The sequence below is a fragment of the Aulonocara sp. 'chitande type north' Nkhata Bay genome, linkage group LG7 (genome assembly GCF_057382095.1).
Source record: "Aulonocara sp. 'chitande type north' Nkhata Bay isolate Kocher_YH1m ecotype deep benthic linkage group LG7, A_spYH_male_GT1.1, whole genome shotgun sequence".
In the NCBI taxonomy this organism is placed as follows: Eukaryota; Metazoa; Chordata; class Actinopteri; order Cichliformes; family Cichlidae; genus Aulonocara; species Aulonocara sp. 'chitande type north' Nkhata Bay.
The window spans coordinates 17,069,462-17,084,676 of NC_141350.1; the positions used below are offsets into that span (position 1 = coordinate 17,069,462).

Consider the following 15,215-nt stretch of genomic DNA (forward strand, 5'->3'; position numbering starts at 1 on the left):
TATTGGACAAAGGATGTCCAATATAGTATATGGAGGGAGAAAGGACAACAGAGGAGGGTGAAGAAGTCACTTGGATGAGTGATGAAAATGTTCCTACGACCAAAAGTGAACAGAGTTTTGTGGGATTGAGCTGGATGATTGAGCATGGATCAACACACATCAAAGAATCTCATGGATGTCATGAAGGAGGACATGTGGAGAAGGGTGCGGATGATCTGCAGTAGGGGCCACTGAAGGGAGCAGTTAAAATAAGAAGTAGTACTGAAACTGGGTTACTAGTACCCAGCTGTTAATGTGGTGTTGTTGTGGTGTGAAAAAGAAAAAAGTGTTTTTTTCCTCTGAGCTATGAAGTTTTGACAATTTAAGTATCACAAAGTGCATGAGGATTCACTCAGATATTACTTACTGTGTCGTTGTAAAAAATACACCGATGAACATGTATTCAAAACCAATCTATATAAACTATTAAAGTAATTACTTGTGGGGAACAAACCCTTTGTTTCTTACTGTAGGGTTAATGCCATTGAACGATGCGGTCATTTTTAAAACTGTGCAAAAATAAATACAAGAAATGAAAGTGCAAAAGTACAAAAAAAATGTGATGACCATTATTACGTGATAATATTTCAGCTTAAGTGGTGAAAAACAGGGTGGCAGTCAAAATGCGGAAGAAAACTAAGCAGTACACGCTGCAAAGTGAAAAATGTTGTAAAATAGGGTGATGATTGCATGTATCTATAACCAGACAATCAGCAGGCCTAACAGGAAGGAAGGAGGTTTGGCCTGATGATACTCACAGCAAGTTTGATCATTTTAGATAAACCAACAGCATAACTGACATATCGTGCTGATGTTTCCCTCCAAGAAGTATTTCAATTTGATGTAAAAGAATCTGGCTTACATATAACCGGTTCTGTCACCTTGTTTTTCAACACTACCCCCCCTCCCCCTCCTCACCCCTCCCAGCTGCACAGACACCCCAGAGGCCATGAGAACAACCCAACTGGTTCTTTCATTCAGATTCAGCTCAGAATGAGCTAATCCACCATAAACACTCAGGCTCGTGTTGCATCACAAATCCTTAACAGTTACCGTGTTGTTTCCCATTTCTTAACTGGTTTGCATCACACATTGATATGCAGGAGCTTATGCAGTTCAAAGGTGGTGACTAAAGCGATGAACTAGTTTGACAGGACTAAGGAGAACCACACAAAGAAGCTTCTGGGATACACTGGACAATAGACTTCCAAAAAATAGCAGCAGACAACGTCATTCATTTGTTCATCAAGTTTTAATGCTCCTATCCGTGCTTTTAATTAGCTGGACACACCCACGGTGTAACTACCACAAAGCCTGCAGACACTGTCCTCCGTTCAGTTACGTATATGCGCTGAGCTCTGATTAAACATTGATGAGCTTATAACACAAGCTGTAAGCACAGCGCCCTGCAACATCTTCCACCGTCATGTCATTTGACACAAAACACAACAATAAGTCGGTTGGGCAGGATGCAGATTTTGTATTACTAATTCAGAAGGGACATGTAAACAATCTGGTGTGTTTATAGAAGCGGTTCAGCTTCCAAGAATTAGCATTTAGACTAAGTGAAACCAAAGTCCTGCTAGAAACAGGTCTTGCAACTCAGGAGACATCCTGAAATTCTTATTTTGAAGCATTACTTAAATGTACTTATATAGAGAAAAGTCTGACAAAATACATTTATTCCCCCCTGGAAGTTATACTTTTACCACCATCGTCATCATCATTGTTTACAACAGGCTGAACTGCAGGACCAACACAAAGAGCTGTGTACAGAAAGGGGAGTAGTAAGTTTGATTTCCCAGGTAAGATGATATCTCTCAGTGTGTGCCACAAAATGATGGGAGATTTTCTATCACTAAGCTGTGGCAAGCACTGTGTACTCTGCTGGGGGACAGCATCAGAGCTGGTGACACTGAACAGACTGAATAAACTGATTAGGAAGGCTGGCTCTGGGATTGGCTGCAAACTGGATGCTTTCAGCGCTGTGGCGGAGAGGAAGCCACTGAAAATATAAATGTGACAAATATCACCTGATCAGCCCTCTGCACTTATGAGTACATAGCTAGGGTTAGCGTTATTTCTCTGTGAAGTTCTGAATAGATCTCAGTTAAATGGCCTTTTGGAAGTGGGCTTTTCTGCTTTGCATGAGACAGTGGGTTTACAAACCCCTTGTGGTCAACCACTTTGAGCCAGTTTCGTTCTGAGAATGATTTAGTTCATGAGAAAGGTGTTTAAAATGGTGTTTGAGCTTTGTCTCTGCATGCTCAAGAACATTTGTCTCATTTACTTCTAGAAAGCTACTTTCAGATGCTGCCTTATTCATACGGGGTCACCATAGCAGGCAACTGCATGATTTTGTGCACTGGATGCAACCCCAAAGGGATTTATGTCTCCTCCTGCAAATGAATCTGGGAACTTTTGCTTGTTAGGTAAATATGTAAACAACTACACTATTAAATTCTTATTGAAGTATGAATGTTCATCCATCTGCAGATTATCACAATTCACAAGCTGTTGTCTTTCTCCAGTGAGGCTGTATTTTTAAAGCACTTTTGCAGTTATGACTAAAATATTTTCACCTAAAACTGAATGATAATGAAAACAAAACCTGTTTATGTGCAAAGTTTTCTTAACATGACTGGTAATGGTGCAAAACACGTGTTATATTTGTGTGCGCTATATAAAAGTATCATTCATTCAAAATAATCAGTGCCGTCAACTCCTGCTGACAATCATGTTTGAAAGATGTTTTTATTTTCAAATGATATGACCATCATTTTCTGTTCGTGTGAATTTGTCCAAAAAAAGATGAAACCCACGAACTACCAAGTGCTGCCCGTTAGCCTTGGTCAATTCTATATACAAAGCTATATACACAAATACTTCAGATCCAGATGACGTCCGTTTTTTGAAAAGCGATGTTGCCAATCCTTTGGACTGGCAAACAAATGAAAAATAAAAGTTTTAACTTTAATTGATCTCACAATTCAGTTCACATTATGACAACTTTTTTTTTCTTAATTACTTAATAATTACCACTATAAAAAAAGCTGTGTATGAAAACAAACCATACTGATGTCGTCAAAAGTACAAACAAGATTTGCCAAAAAACAAAACAAAACAAAAAAACACAAGGCCTGGAGTCTTTTAAGGATAAAATATTATGTACAATAAAAAGCACGCACCAAGCCTACCATCCAAGTTTCAAAGGGTTTGTTCCTGAACAGGCAGATACAGATAGGCTTCCTTGCAATTGGGAGTTGATTTTATTTGTCCTAATTGTGAGCTGCGCTCTACTGACAGGTTCCTAAGGGGTCAGATGAAGGACAAAGTTAAGATGTGAAAAAAAAAATTCACAAGTTAAACTGGGTCATTATGTTATGACCTTTCAGTGACGTGAATAGGCGGCCACTGAATCTTCAGTCTCGTGTCGCTATAATAAATAGCTGCGCGTCAGACAGCAGAGGCGGCCTGGCTATTATAATCAGTGGACTCCATTTTGAGGATGTAAGGGATGATGCTGTCAATCTGCACGTTGCCAATGAGCCCAGCGAAAAACAGCTCCTCGGTGACAGCTGCACTTATCAGCCTGAGGGCAGGGAGACGCAGCAACAGCTTGGATAACCTGGGATTGATGAGAAACAGACATCAAATTCAACATGTAACAAGTAAATCTACGAGAACAACACACACACACACACACACACACACACACACACACACACACACACACACCTCTGTCCTGCTTTTTAAGAGTTAAAAAACTTATGGTGCGTTTCCAGCATTGCCGGCGTTATGCAGCACAGAGGTGAAGCCTACAAACCTGTAAGAGTCTTCTGGATATGTTCTGGTTACATAGTCCTGCAGCTCCATGTAGGCTTTTTCCTGGAATCTCTCTATCTGTGGGATATTATCTATGCCCGGATGATCTGTTACAAAAAATAATGTATATGCACAGTCAGACTTGAGTACACCAAGGAATCTGCTTTTGTGCAAATCGGGGGGGATTGTCTACGCACCAGGGCTGAAGAGTACAATAGCTTTGAGGTAGGCATATTCATACGAGTCGGGGGAAAGCTTGGACACGCTGTTACAGAACTCCTGCATCCTCCAAATGTGCTCCATCACTATTTTCACTCTCTCTGGGGACAGCTTCTCTGTGAGACCAAGGGGGAAAAAAGGGCATGATGTAACAGACATGCCACAAAAGTGAATAAGACAAGATAGGGGTAGGAATTGATAAGCATTTGCTTCCTCGTCCTCCTTTTCAAACAGGAAACTGTCAACATTTTGTTTTTTTCTTTGTGAATAGGATGGCTTTTAATGATTTTGTGTTTATTTGTTTTTTTTATATGCATTAGCACTTGTTGCTTCCATTTTCAAAATAAAAATTTGTTTGATTCATTGAACATCTTGTGTTACTGTCCCCTGAGTCTGTCTAGCTTAACAGCTTTCCTCTTTCTCAAACTGTAAACAAGTATTAAACCTCTCAGGAAGACAGCAGCAGAGCTCTCCTACCTTCCTGTAAGCTGGTCTGGAGATGGTTGATAATAGCACTTAAGATGGTGCCGACATTCATTACATTTGAACACTGTGCCAGACCCAGGGCAAAAAGTTCATTCCAGCAGGCTTTCATCAGGTTAATGTCATTGTCTTGCCCGCTGTAAAACAAAATGCACATGGTTAATGTACTACAAAGGACAGTGCGTGCACATGTAACGGTGCACTTCAAAGACACGTGATTTAACAGACATTATCCACAAAGAATATTCTTGCAACAACAGGCTTACCCGAGGGTTTGAAAGGCAGGTATGGAGCGTGCCCAGTGCATAGAGAGAAAAAGTAGCCGTGAAGCCGATTCACAGATGTAGTTGACATTGAGGTACTCTGGCACAGGCAAAGGCATCATAAGCTGCAGGAATGGGGAAAGAAAACAAAAATATGCTAACAATGCAGCTCTGTTTAACACAATCAGGTGTTTTTAATCAAAGGGGAGAGTCACAATCAGTGGCTGTCCTTTTACCTTGAAAGGGATATGGCTGTCAGAAAGTAGAGGTCCTTCCAGCTCCACCACAGGGCCCGACTGGTCCCCTGATATCAGCTGCATTGTAGCCTCCAAGGACTCTCCTGCTGAGCCATCACCAGGGTGCAGGACTTTGGCCAGGGTGTCAAAAGCTCTAATGATACACAACATATACACTTATTATATTTTGAAAAATGCTTGCACTGAAAAATCCTCACATTTGCATTTATAAGTTGTATATTACAGGAGATTCATCACAAAGCAATACAGCACCACTGTCACAGATGCAAAATGCTATACTTTTGATCAGCAGAGTGCCAGTCTAATTAAAGCCTTAAGATCGAATTAGAAACCACATGGCCCTGCAGGAAATTCAATTACAGCTTTATGACAAACAGAAAATAGAAGCCAGAGAGTTTCGTGAGTTTCATTCTGGTGCTTCTTTAGGCCTCGGTATCAGCATCAAAGCATCTTGATTTCTTACGACAGCTCTCACCTCGAGATATCACTTGCAGTTTGTTCATCTCCCTGGATATCAGTCATTGAGCTGTCACCGTTGCTAAGTGTTTCAGCTCCCATCAGATCATTTCCGCTGTCACTCGCTTCTCTGCTCTTGTTGAGGTGGGCAAGGGATGTTACTACATTTGCCAGTGTTCCAAGGTCACCCTGGCATGGGTCCTCCTGCTGAGGAGGGGACAGTTGTTATCGAACAGTCTGGTCACTGAACTGGTCCCAGAAACAACAGGGACAAAACTGGTTCACAGCAAACTTATTAGGACACGTCTTCATCAGTGAATGTGCAATGAGTTTCGTTTGTTTGTTTAATCCTAAACACTCTAAAGTTCTCTGCTTGTATATAAGGTAGAAAACATATAAGCATAATACAGTTATACTGCATCCGTGTTACCTTTTCAGGTGAAGCTGGAATCAAGATGGTGTTTTCCAGCTTGGAGAAGGGTTGCTGAATGTTGAGCAACATGCTTGACTCAAGCAAACTTGTAGATCTGATGTTAAGAGATTTGACATCACATATTGCATTATACTTTACAAGGCCGTGTAGCAAAATAATCATTTCCAGGCAGAAATATTAATCGAGCTTCTAATTGTATATAACGTTACATAAAAGACTTCCAATGTAAGTTCAATATAACTAAGCAAAGTCAAAGGAGCTTGCAAAGAAAAGCGTCTGGACTTCTTTAAGTTGCTTGAAGACGTTTCACCTCTCATCCGAGAAGCTTCTTCAGTTCTAAGGTCAAATGGTGGAGAGTCCCAGATATAAACCTAGTGGGAGTGACCCCCCACAGAGGGACAAAAGGACCCCCTGATGATCCTCTAATCGCCTGAGCCAAGGTGGGAAACTGGGCGTGGGTCCCAATCAGCCAGGGTTTCGGGTGTGTTCATTGTGAAACCTGGCCCCACCTTATCATGCGAATTCCTGAGGTCAGATGGCCCAGGATGTGAGTGGGCGTTAAGGCGTCTGGGAAGGGATCTCAAAACTGGATTATAGATGGCAGAGAGTTGGTGTCGTAAACCCCCGCCTCTGTTCAAAGATGGCCGCTCACAGTGGACATAGATGGCTTCTTTCACTCCTCTTTCAAACCATCTGTCCTCTCTGTCCAAAATGTGAACATTGGCATCCTCGAAAGAGTGTCCTTTATCCTTAAGATGCAGATGGACTGCTGAGTCTTGTCCTGTAGAGGTGGCTCTTCTGTGTTGTGCCATGCGCTTGTGAAGTGGCTGTTTGGTCTCTCCAATGTAGAGGTCTGAGCATTCCTCGCTGCACTGTACAGCATACACCACATTGTTAAGTTTGTGTTTTGGCGTTTTGTCTTTCGGGTGAACCAGTTTCTGTCTGAGCGTGTTGCTGGGTCTGAAATTTTGGACAGAGAGGACAGATGGTTTGAAAGAGGAGTGAAAGAAGCCATCTATGTCCACTGTGAGCGACCATCTTTGAACAGAGGCGGGGGTTTACGACACCAGCTGTCTGCCATCTATAATCCAGTTTTGAGATCCCTTCCCAGACGCCTTAACGCCCACTCACATCCTGGGCCATCTGACCTCAGGAATTCACATGATAAGGTGGGGCCAGGTTTCACAATGAACACACCCGAAACTCTGGCTGATTGGGACCCACGCCCAGTTTCCCACCTTGGCTCAGGCGATTAGAGGATCATCAGGGGGTCCTTTTGTCCCTCTGTGGGGGGTCACTCCCACTAGGTTTATATCTGGGACTCTCCACCATTTGACCTTAGAACTGAAGAAGCTTCTCAGATGAGAGGTGAAACGTCTTCAAGCAACTTAAAGAAGTCCAGACGCTTTTCTTTGCAAGCTCCTTTGACTACGATGACCTGGATGACTGAGAACCTTCACAGACATAACTAAGCAAAGGCATTGGAAATGTAGAAAAATAACATGTACAGCACATTTTATTTATTATGTTTTCTTACACTGTGGACATTTAGCAGAATTCAACAAAACTAATAATAACAACAACTGTCTTATCAGTATATTAGAGTTTAAGTAAGATTTACCGAGCAGTTTCCTTGTCGGATGCAAAAGTAGGTGTAGCAGCCAGAGGGCTACACAAGTTCTTGCGGATGTAGATCTTTTCAGTGGAGGCTGCACAGTTGACGGATTTTTCTCTCGCAGTGACTTCAACAGGCTTTCTCTCACACTGAACAGCTAAGAGATCAAAGTCATAGTCACGTCAGTATTTTATCGTGCAGGTTCTTAATAACTTAATATAGTATTACAGTTTCTTACAGTCCTGCTTCATGCCCAGAGCTATACAGCGCTGCAGTCGACAGTACTGGCAGCGATTTCGGTGTAGCTTGTTAATAGCACATTCTCCGGAGCCCCTGCATGTGTACACCAGGTTCTTCCTTATGCTGCGTTTGAAGAAGCCTTTACAGCCTTCACAGCTAACGGCTCCATAATGACGTCCTGAAAGATGAAAGGGAAATGTAATCAGGTGTGCTTATGTGTCATTTCAATACCAACATTATAAAAAAAATCTCTTTCTCTCTATACACACATATATATATATACCTAATGCATACCTGAGGCCTTATCCCCACAGACAACGCAGTACTCCACAACAGGCTTCACAATAGACTGGTCTGAGCTTTCAGTCACAAACTGCCAAACAACCCCAGAAATTGAATAATTTAATACAGCAAACACTGCAAGCAGGCTGACTAAACATATTCATGCCCCAGTCATTAGACTTTTCAGCTTGTTTATCAAAACTGGAAGGAGTCAATAACATCTTCAGGCAATACCTGAATCTGCTGCCCAGTGAGCTCGGGGGAGGCAAACAGCAGCTGATTAACCCCAGAACCATCTGGAGTAGTGAGGATGACCTTGTTGGGTGAGCCTTCCTGCTTGGCCAGAATTACTTTCCCCCCAGAAGAATAATCAGCATTTGCAAGGATAAACTGCTGCTTTCCAGGGGAAGATGGCTCAAGTGCTGTGACGATCTGGATCTTCTGTCCAGTCTGCTGATCAGTTACAATCTGTTAAAAAAAAATATATATATATATAAAAACATGAGCAGGTGTTTACTGCATGTGCTGAAATGATAAGTGGAATTGACACATTTTACAAGCAAATTGCGCATCTTTATTTATTCACACAAATTCAGTCTCTGGGGGAGAACGGGCCATATCGTCACCTGGATTCTGTGTCCTAACGCCATGTTGTTGTCTGCAGACACAAGCTGAATCCTTTGAGCCTGTCCATCCATTCTGATATTGCACACACCTTCCTCCACCACCGTTCACATCAGTGCCCCATGAAACAGGCACACCTGTACAATTAAACATCTGTATTACTCTGTTGGGATCAGAGAATATCCTTTAAAAACAAAACAATTACTTCACAATGTTCTTACAGTAAACAAATCCCCGAATCACTTATCATCACTTCTGATTTATCATCCTTTCCCCCACGATAAAAATATGTTTTTTCTAATGCTGAGGCTTTTTCTAAAAATATGCATGACTGGTTGTTTTGCACAAAAATTCAACAGAAAAGCAAAGTCAGCAGTGGCTTCACAGTAAATTGCCAAATAGTTCTTAAAACAAACTGCCAGTCATTTCATTTTTCAACACACTGATTGACTGGCTAAATAAAGTCAGTCTCAGCTGATATACAGAAATGCTTTCCTATCTAAAAATAAACATTAAAGTCAACCTCAATAATATTCTATAGGTTGAGATCTAGCAAATACATTTTAAGACCATTTTTAGCAGATGCCAGGGATTTCCCAGGAATATAGAACTGTGATATAAAAATTTAAAAAAAATGTAACACATTTTTCAAAGTAGTTTTCTTTACTCAATTGTAAAATATGTTTGTGTTCATCAAATGGCATCAAATAACAAGAAAAGGCACAGACTTGTCTTAAGTAAGCAGAAATTTGCCAACCAAAGAGGGTTTGGCCTTCTACTACAGTGAAATCACGAGAACTTGATGAAAGTATTTTTTCAAAAATTTTTTTTCGATAATTGGAGTTTGATTTTAATATGGCCAAAAAAATGCATAGTCCTCTGTTAATTAAGGCCACATTGCCCTTTGACTTAACTATATGCAGTTCAGTCGACACCACCACAGGTCAGTTTGAGTCAGGAAAATCCCTCAGTTCACAGTTCACACTTGTTGAAACGCAGTTCAGCTTCTAAGTGTTTTACAATGAACAGTGCAAATAATGCAGGAAGAGGTCACCCTGGAGTTACATTTCCTCTGTTATCATTATATTATTATAGTTAATGTTATAACTATTATTGCTGTTGGCTCGATCTCATATTTCTGAACAATAGCCCTAGTCTATAAATAGGAGGAACAAACACAATCAAAGTTAACTTGATTAATCAACTGATAACATGTTAATAGAAAGAGTAATGTAAAATAGCAGAAGACTCATCTTTTAATCACAAAAAATATTTCTTAGGTTCTACCAAAGATCTAATTAGTGTTTTTTAATAATCTGATGTCTGCAAAGGGAGCTGGGACAACGTGATATATTTCAACTAAGAGCAAATAAGTCTGGCAGAACTTATACTTACATAACCAATAATTATTCATACTCCAGTTTTCTCCAGTCCTTGTAGTTACAGCCCGACATCTGTTTATATTTTTAAATTATGTCAAAAGCTAATAAGTCATGCATTGCTTGAAATAACTTTTACTAAACCAATATAAAAATATAGGTATTTAATCTGTTATGTACAGTGTCAGTAACTACATGTTAATTTGTGGCCTGTGCTAACCAATCAAGCCGGTGCTAGCTCGAAAATGCACTATTGGTGGCCTTGCGATAAAAGACAGCTTAATGTCGCGGTAAAGTAACAATAAATGAACGACAAAGACACTGTATGAAAACATACATCCTCCTGACAGCCAACTATTTAAAATCGATACGGAAGATAAAGGTATTTCTTTTCCTGTGGGTGAAAGGTCAACATTGAAGGGTTAAAGCATGCTAGGGTTCAAGGCCCATGATGCCGAATCGTACAGTGAACAGTTGCGCTCCGTTTTTCACAACTGACCAAAAATCGCAATAATTCTGGCACCGGACTTCCACGCGAGTCGGCATTTGAGAACAGCTCACGATTTAACACTTTTAAATTGCTGCTGTTATACTCACACTTACGGAAAGGATGCTGTTGCTTGCTTTACGCAGTGTGGTTTGCAACGCTAGCATTAGATAGCCGTAGCACGGTTAGCTAAAGCGGCTAACATAGCTAGATAGCATATATGTTGACGATATTACTGACGTTATGCGTTAACCTATGATGTTAGCTCTATAACTGTCTGTAGAGTCTCACAAACATAGCAGCACCTTTACATACTTGCCGATCTTATGTCTTATGCTCCCAGCTCCACACGACAGTGCTAGCGAGCTAAATTAGCTTTTTGCTAGTTGGTAGCTAATGGCAGCTTCCCTACTGTAGACCTACTGAACACTCCCTCCCTTCCTGTGTTACTGGTCGCTCACGGATCCTTCTTTAACCTCTTCTCTCCGCATAACTAATAAAGTCTTACCTTTCGACGAGCTGTTGGGTCAGATATTTTGCTGCCTTAAATAAATTAATATTTTTAAGTGTTTGCTGCAGGTAGTGGGAGGGTCAGAGTTCGTGACCTTTTTTTTATCAATAAATAAGACTCGCACATGCGCATTTGGGCAACATCGATTCATATTGTGTACACTAAAACCTACAGCAATTGTCATGTTTAGACGTCACATTCCTGGTAAACCGTTCATAATGTAGTCTTCCTTTCATTATACTCATGACAAAAATCAAAACTCAAAGAAAATGAACAGGAAATCTTTCATTTGATTAATGTTTTTCTCAATGACAATATACTTTAAATTGTTAAATCTTTTTGTTGGTCATTTTTGTCACATAGTTTTAGGTTTAAGTTTAATTCTGAAATTTTAAAACAGCTTCTGTCACACCAGCTATTATTCCATTGCCTACAATGTCCTAAACCATTTTCTCACAATCCCTGCACTTGAATGATTTAGCAAGAGTACACACAACTGGGCTTAAATTTGTGACATATCACATTAGTGAGGATTAGATATTGCACAACATTTTTCTTATCAGTTGGGTTACGGTGTCTTCGCAGCAAACTGATAAATTTACATTGAAGATTACGATAAAATTCAGCAAACTGTTATGAAGACATTGTAAGCCTTTTGAAATTTCATAATCAAATGTTGAAAATATTGCACCTTTATACTAAAAAGGGGCACAGTGACAAAAAATGAACCGCCCTCTTTTAAGTGCAAATAAATTCATTTTACATAACCAGCTTTTCGATACATAAAGTGCAGATAAAAAGATCACAAAGTGCTCTTTTAAAAGCACTAAAAAGATCACAAAGTGCTCTTTTTATCTAGAAAGGTGCTATATAAATACAATTTTAAATTGTCTCATTACATGTCTTTTCCAGTATATTCTTGACTGGTTACTGGTTCTATATTATTATAATTGAGAGTGACTAAAGTGACATAAATAAATAATATTTAGTTCCATATAACAGTAGCATAAAAATGAGTGATGCCATTTGCTCTGCTGTCATTACTTGAAGAATTCTAATTGTAAAGATAAATGAATAATCCTAAAACTATGCTTTGGTAACTTATGTTACGTAATGGATGGTCTCACAATGCTGTACATGTCATGAGCTGCCCCTATTTTGCTAGCAAAGTAGGAAATAGGTGCAATAACTTATTGGCACATGTAAACATAATTAGAAATAGAGTCTATAAGGCAGAAACAGAGTGTGTACAATTTTAATAACATCATATCATGTGTTTCTTCAACACAGCTTGAACTCTCGTAGTTAAACTTTCTTGTAATTTCTTAAAGAAATTTTCAGGAACAGTTCTCGAGGATTCTTGAATGACATTATTTTTAAAAAAGGATGAACCCACACTGCTTCAATAGTGTTGATCTCTGGTGAGACCAATCCATGACTGACACTGTTGCTTTGATGTTTCATGGCACATCAAAATCTGCCAGTGCTTCTTTGTATTCATTCCATCAGTTTAGATAAAATCCCCCACACCACTGACTGAATTCCAAATCCAAACCATGTTTACAGGTGACTGTAGACACTCACTGTTGTATCTCTTTCCAGGCCTCTTCTGGACACATTAACAAAATCTGGGGTCATCACCTCATAAGACTGATTTTAAGTCCAGTTCTTGTGTACTTTGGCATATCTCATCCTTTTCTTGTTTCCATCCCTTAAGAATGGTGTTTTGCCTGCCACCCTTCCACTGAGACCATTTCTGATGTGGCTTCAATGAAAAGTAGATGAATCAGTTGAAAGACCACATGCATCTCTCAGGTCCTGTGTCAGGTCTTTGCTTGTTTTTTTCCTATTTCTTAAGGACATAACTTTCAGATACTGTCCATCTGATGTTGAAGCGTCTTGGGGCGACTGTTGTTGTGATTTGGCGCTATATAAATAAAATTGAATTGAATGTTACTAGTAGCTCTTTGAGAATCACTTTGTTGGCGCAAAACTACTATTTTTATGCCTGCCAAACGGTGTTAATCTTTTTGCAACAGGCTGCTAGTAACACAGCGTGTAAAGATAAAATTTAGGTACAAGGACTGGACGGAAAATGAATGAAAAAGCAGACATGTCCAAAGAAGACACTTTTAAAGACCTTCTGAAAGCCTGAAGAGCTATGGCTCAAGAGCAATTCTGGTAATGAAATGAGGGGTGACTCAAGATATCTGCAAAAGACTGTATAAACTAGGGGTGCAACGATACACAAAATTCACGGTTCGGTTCGGTTCGATACTTTGGTGTCACGGTTCGATATTTTTTCGATACAAAAAAATGTTCATGCCTTTTTAATTTGTCATTTATTAAAATTATAAATATATATTTTAACTCAAAAGTACAGTTTTTAAATTGAATGTTGCTGAAACAAAAGTAATTAAAAAAAATAAATTATCTGATTGAGGAATCACTCATCTTTGGAAAAGAGAGTTTATTACAGAGTTCTGTTTGTACAGTTATGTTTTGTTTATGTTGCCATAGTGACGGGTGACGCCCTCTCGCTGCGACGGTGTGTCCTTCCGGGGTCAGAGGGCGCCCTGTGTGTTGTTGTTGCTGTGCTGTTGCCGCGCTGAGCAGTTAGCTAGCGGCAGTGTTCTTCTGCAGATGTCAATTGTTAGCAGAGCTGCTCTGTGCAGCGTTATGGCATAATAATTTTAAGGGAGAATAAAAAGTCGACACACATATCTCATTCCTGACGGAGGACTCTACCACTACACTTCTCCAGTCCATTCACAGAGTCGTTGCATGGTAAGACATGGATAGGAAGTGGGCGGAGCCTTTTACCGTCATTTTATTACGACGCAAAGTACAAACACCTGTGGACACACAATCCAACATCAATAAACGGCTGTGCTCCCTGGCTAGCTCACGGGAAGCAAGACCAAACGACACCTCCGTCTCCTCCTTGTCTAAGCTCGCCACATTGGTGTCAGAAGTGGGATGATGGTGGCACCCCATGTTCTGACCCGAGTGACTTTTCCCCCGCGGGTCTTGACCGGCCGGTGCGCCAAAAGACGGCACCTGGACATTTGCAGGACTTTGTGTGGGGTAATGGGGTCGTCGGGGACGACTGACCCCATAGGTGGGGGCTATGTAGCGGGTCAGGGCTGTTCGGGGTTCTGTTTGTACAGTTATGTTTTGTTTATGTTGCCATAGTGATGGGTGACGCCCTCTCGCTGCGACGGTGTGTCCTTCCGGGGTCAGAGGGCGCCCTGTGTGTTGTTGTTGCTGTGCGGTTGCGCACTGAGCAGTTAGCTAGCGGCAGTGTTCTTCTGCAAATGTCAATAAATGGCTGTGCTCCCTGGCTAGCTCACGGGAAGCAAGACCAAACGACACCTCCGTCTCCACCTTGTCTGAGCTTGCCACAATATTAAACATATCAGGTCCCCATAAGGAGAATCATGTGCTAACGGCTGTCTAAATGACTCGAGTAAAGTTTGTAGCGTGCATGCTTGTTGTTTTTGTCTGCTTCCACTTGTCTTTGCACTAGGATGATGTCGGCGTAAACGCGCAGTCATATTCGTTGTGTTCCCACTAGTGCTGTCAGCGTTAATCTCGTTGAAATGACGTTAACGCCACAACACGGCAAATCTCCGTTAACGAGCTACCCCTGATCGCCCTTGCGTGGGGCTAGACGGCCAACACGTTAACGAGCTAACTGCGCTAACACACTAGTTCCCACCCATGTAATTGAGCATTGCTGGCACATCCAACATACTGTTTTACTTTAGTCCATGACGCGCTTACCTTCAGGGTCATACCTCACATGAAAACCAAAATAATTCTAAACGCCAGATCTGAATGAGGGTGGGGGAGGTTCAATTTGCCATGTTGCAAGGAGAGCTTAACTTCTGTCTCGCTAGCTTGCCCTGCGCTCTTCCTTCTGAAGATGCTGTCTGTGTTGAGCGCTCAGTGGATCTGCGTTCGACTACTCCGCCTAGGCTGCACTGTCGAGCAGATCCACTGAGCGCTCAACACAGACAGCATCGTCAGAAGGAAAGTTGATAAAATAAATTACAAATTTTGTATTGTTCATACATATGCGTACCGAACCGAAAGCACT

The 15,215-nt window shown here is 40.8% G+C and overlaps 1 protein-coding gene across 4 annotated transcripts; it reads right to left on the minus strand.

The window, feature by feature from the left end:
* Nucleotides 1-2,774: 2,774 nt before the first annotated feature.
* On the minus strand, nt 2,775-11,245 carry nr2c1 (nuclear receptor subfamily 2, group C, member 1). 4 transcript variants are annotated; one of them, XM_086299097.1, is made up of 14 exons: nt 11,111-11,245; nt 8,739-8,873; nt 8,347-8,580; nt 8,125-8,203; nt 7,829-8,008; nt 7,597-7,747; nt 5,973-6,069; nt 5,562-5,746; nt 5,066-5,219; nt 4,833-4,954; nt 4,561-4,703; nt 4,062-4,199; nt 3,866-3,971; nt 2,775-3,667 (listed from the first exon to the last, which is right to left on the minus strand). In XM_086299097.1, exons 2-14 carry the CDS (start codon nt 8,808-8,810, stop codon nt 3,496-3,498), a joined length of 1,833 nt encoding a protein of 610 aa, XP_086155223.1. In that variant the 5' UTR covers nt 8,811-8,873; nt 11,111-11,245; the 3' UTR covers nt 2,775-3,495. The 4 variants fall into 4 exon arrangements, with proteins under 4 accessions (XP_086155223.1, XP_086155220.1, XP_086155221.1 ...); XM_086299094.1 differs by having other exon boundaries at nt 5,562-5,749; XM_086299095.1 differs by lacking the exon at nt 11,111-11,245 and adding an exon at nt 10,918-11,073 and having other exon boundaries at nt 5,562-5,749.
* Nucleotides 11,246-15,215: the final 3,970 nt, after the last annotated feature.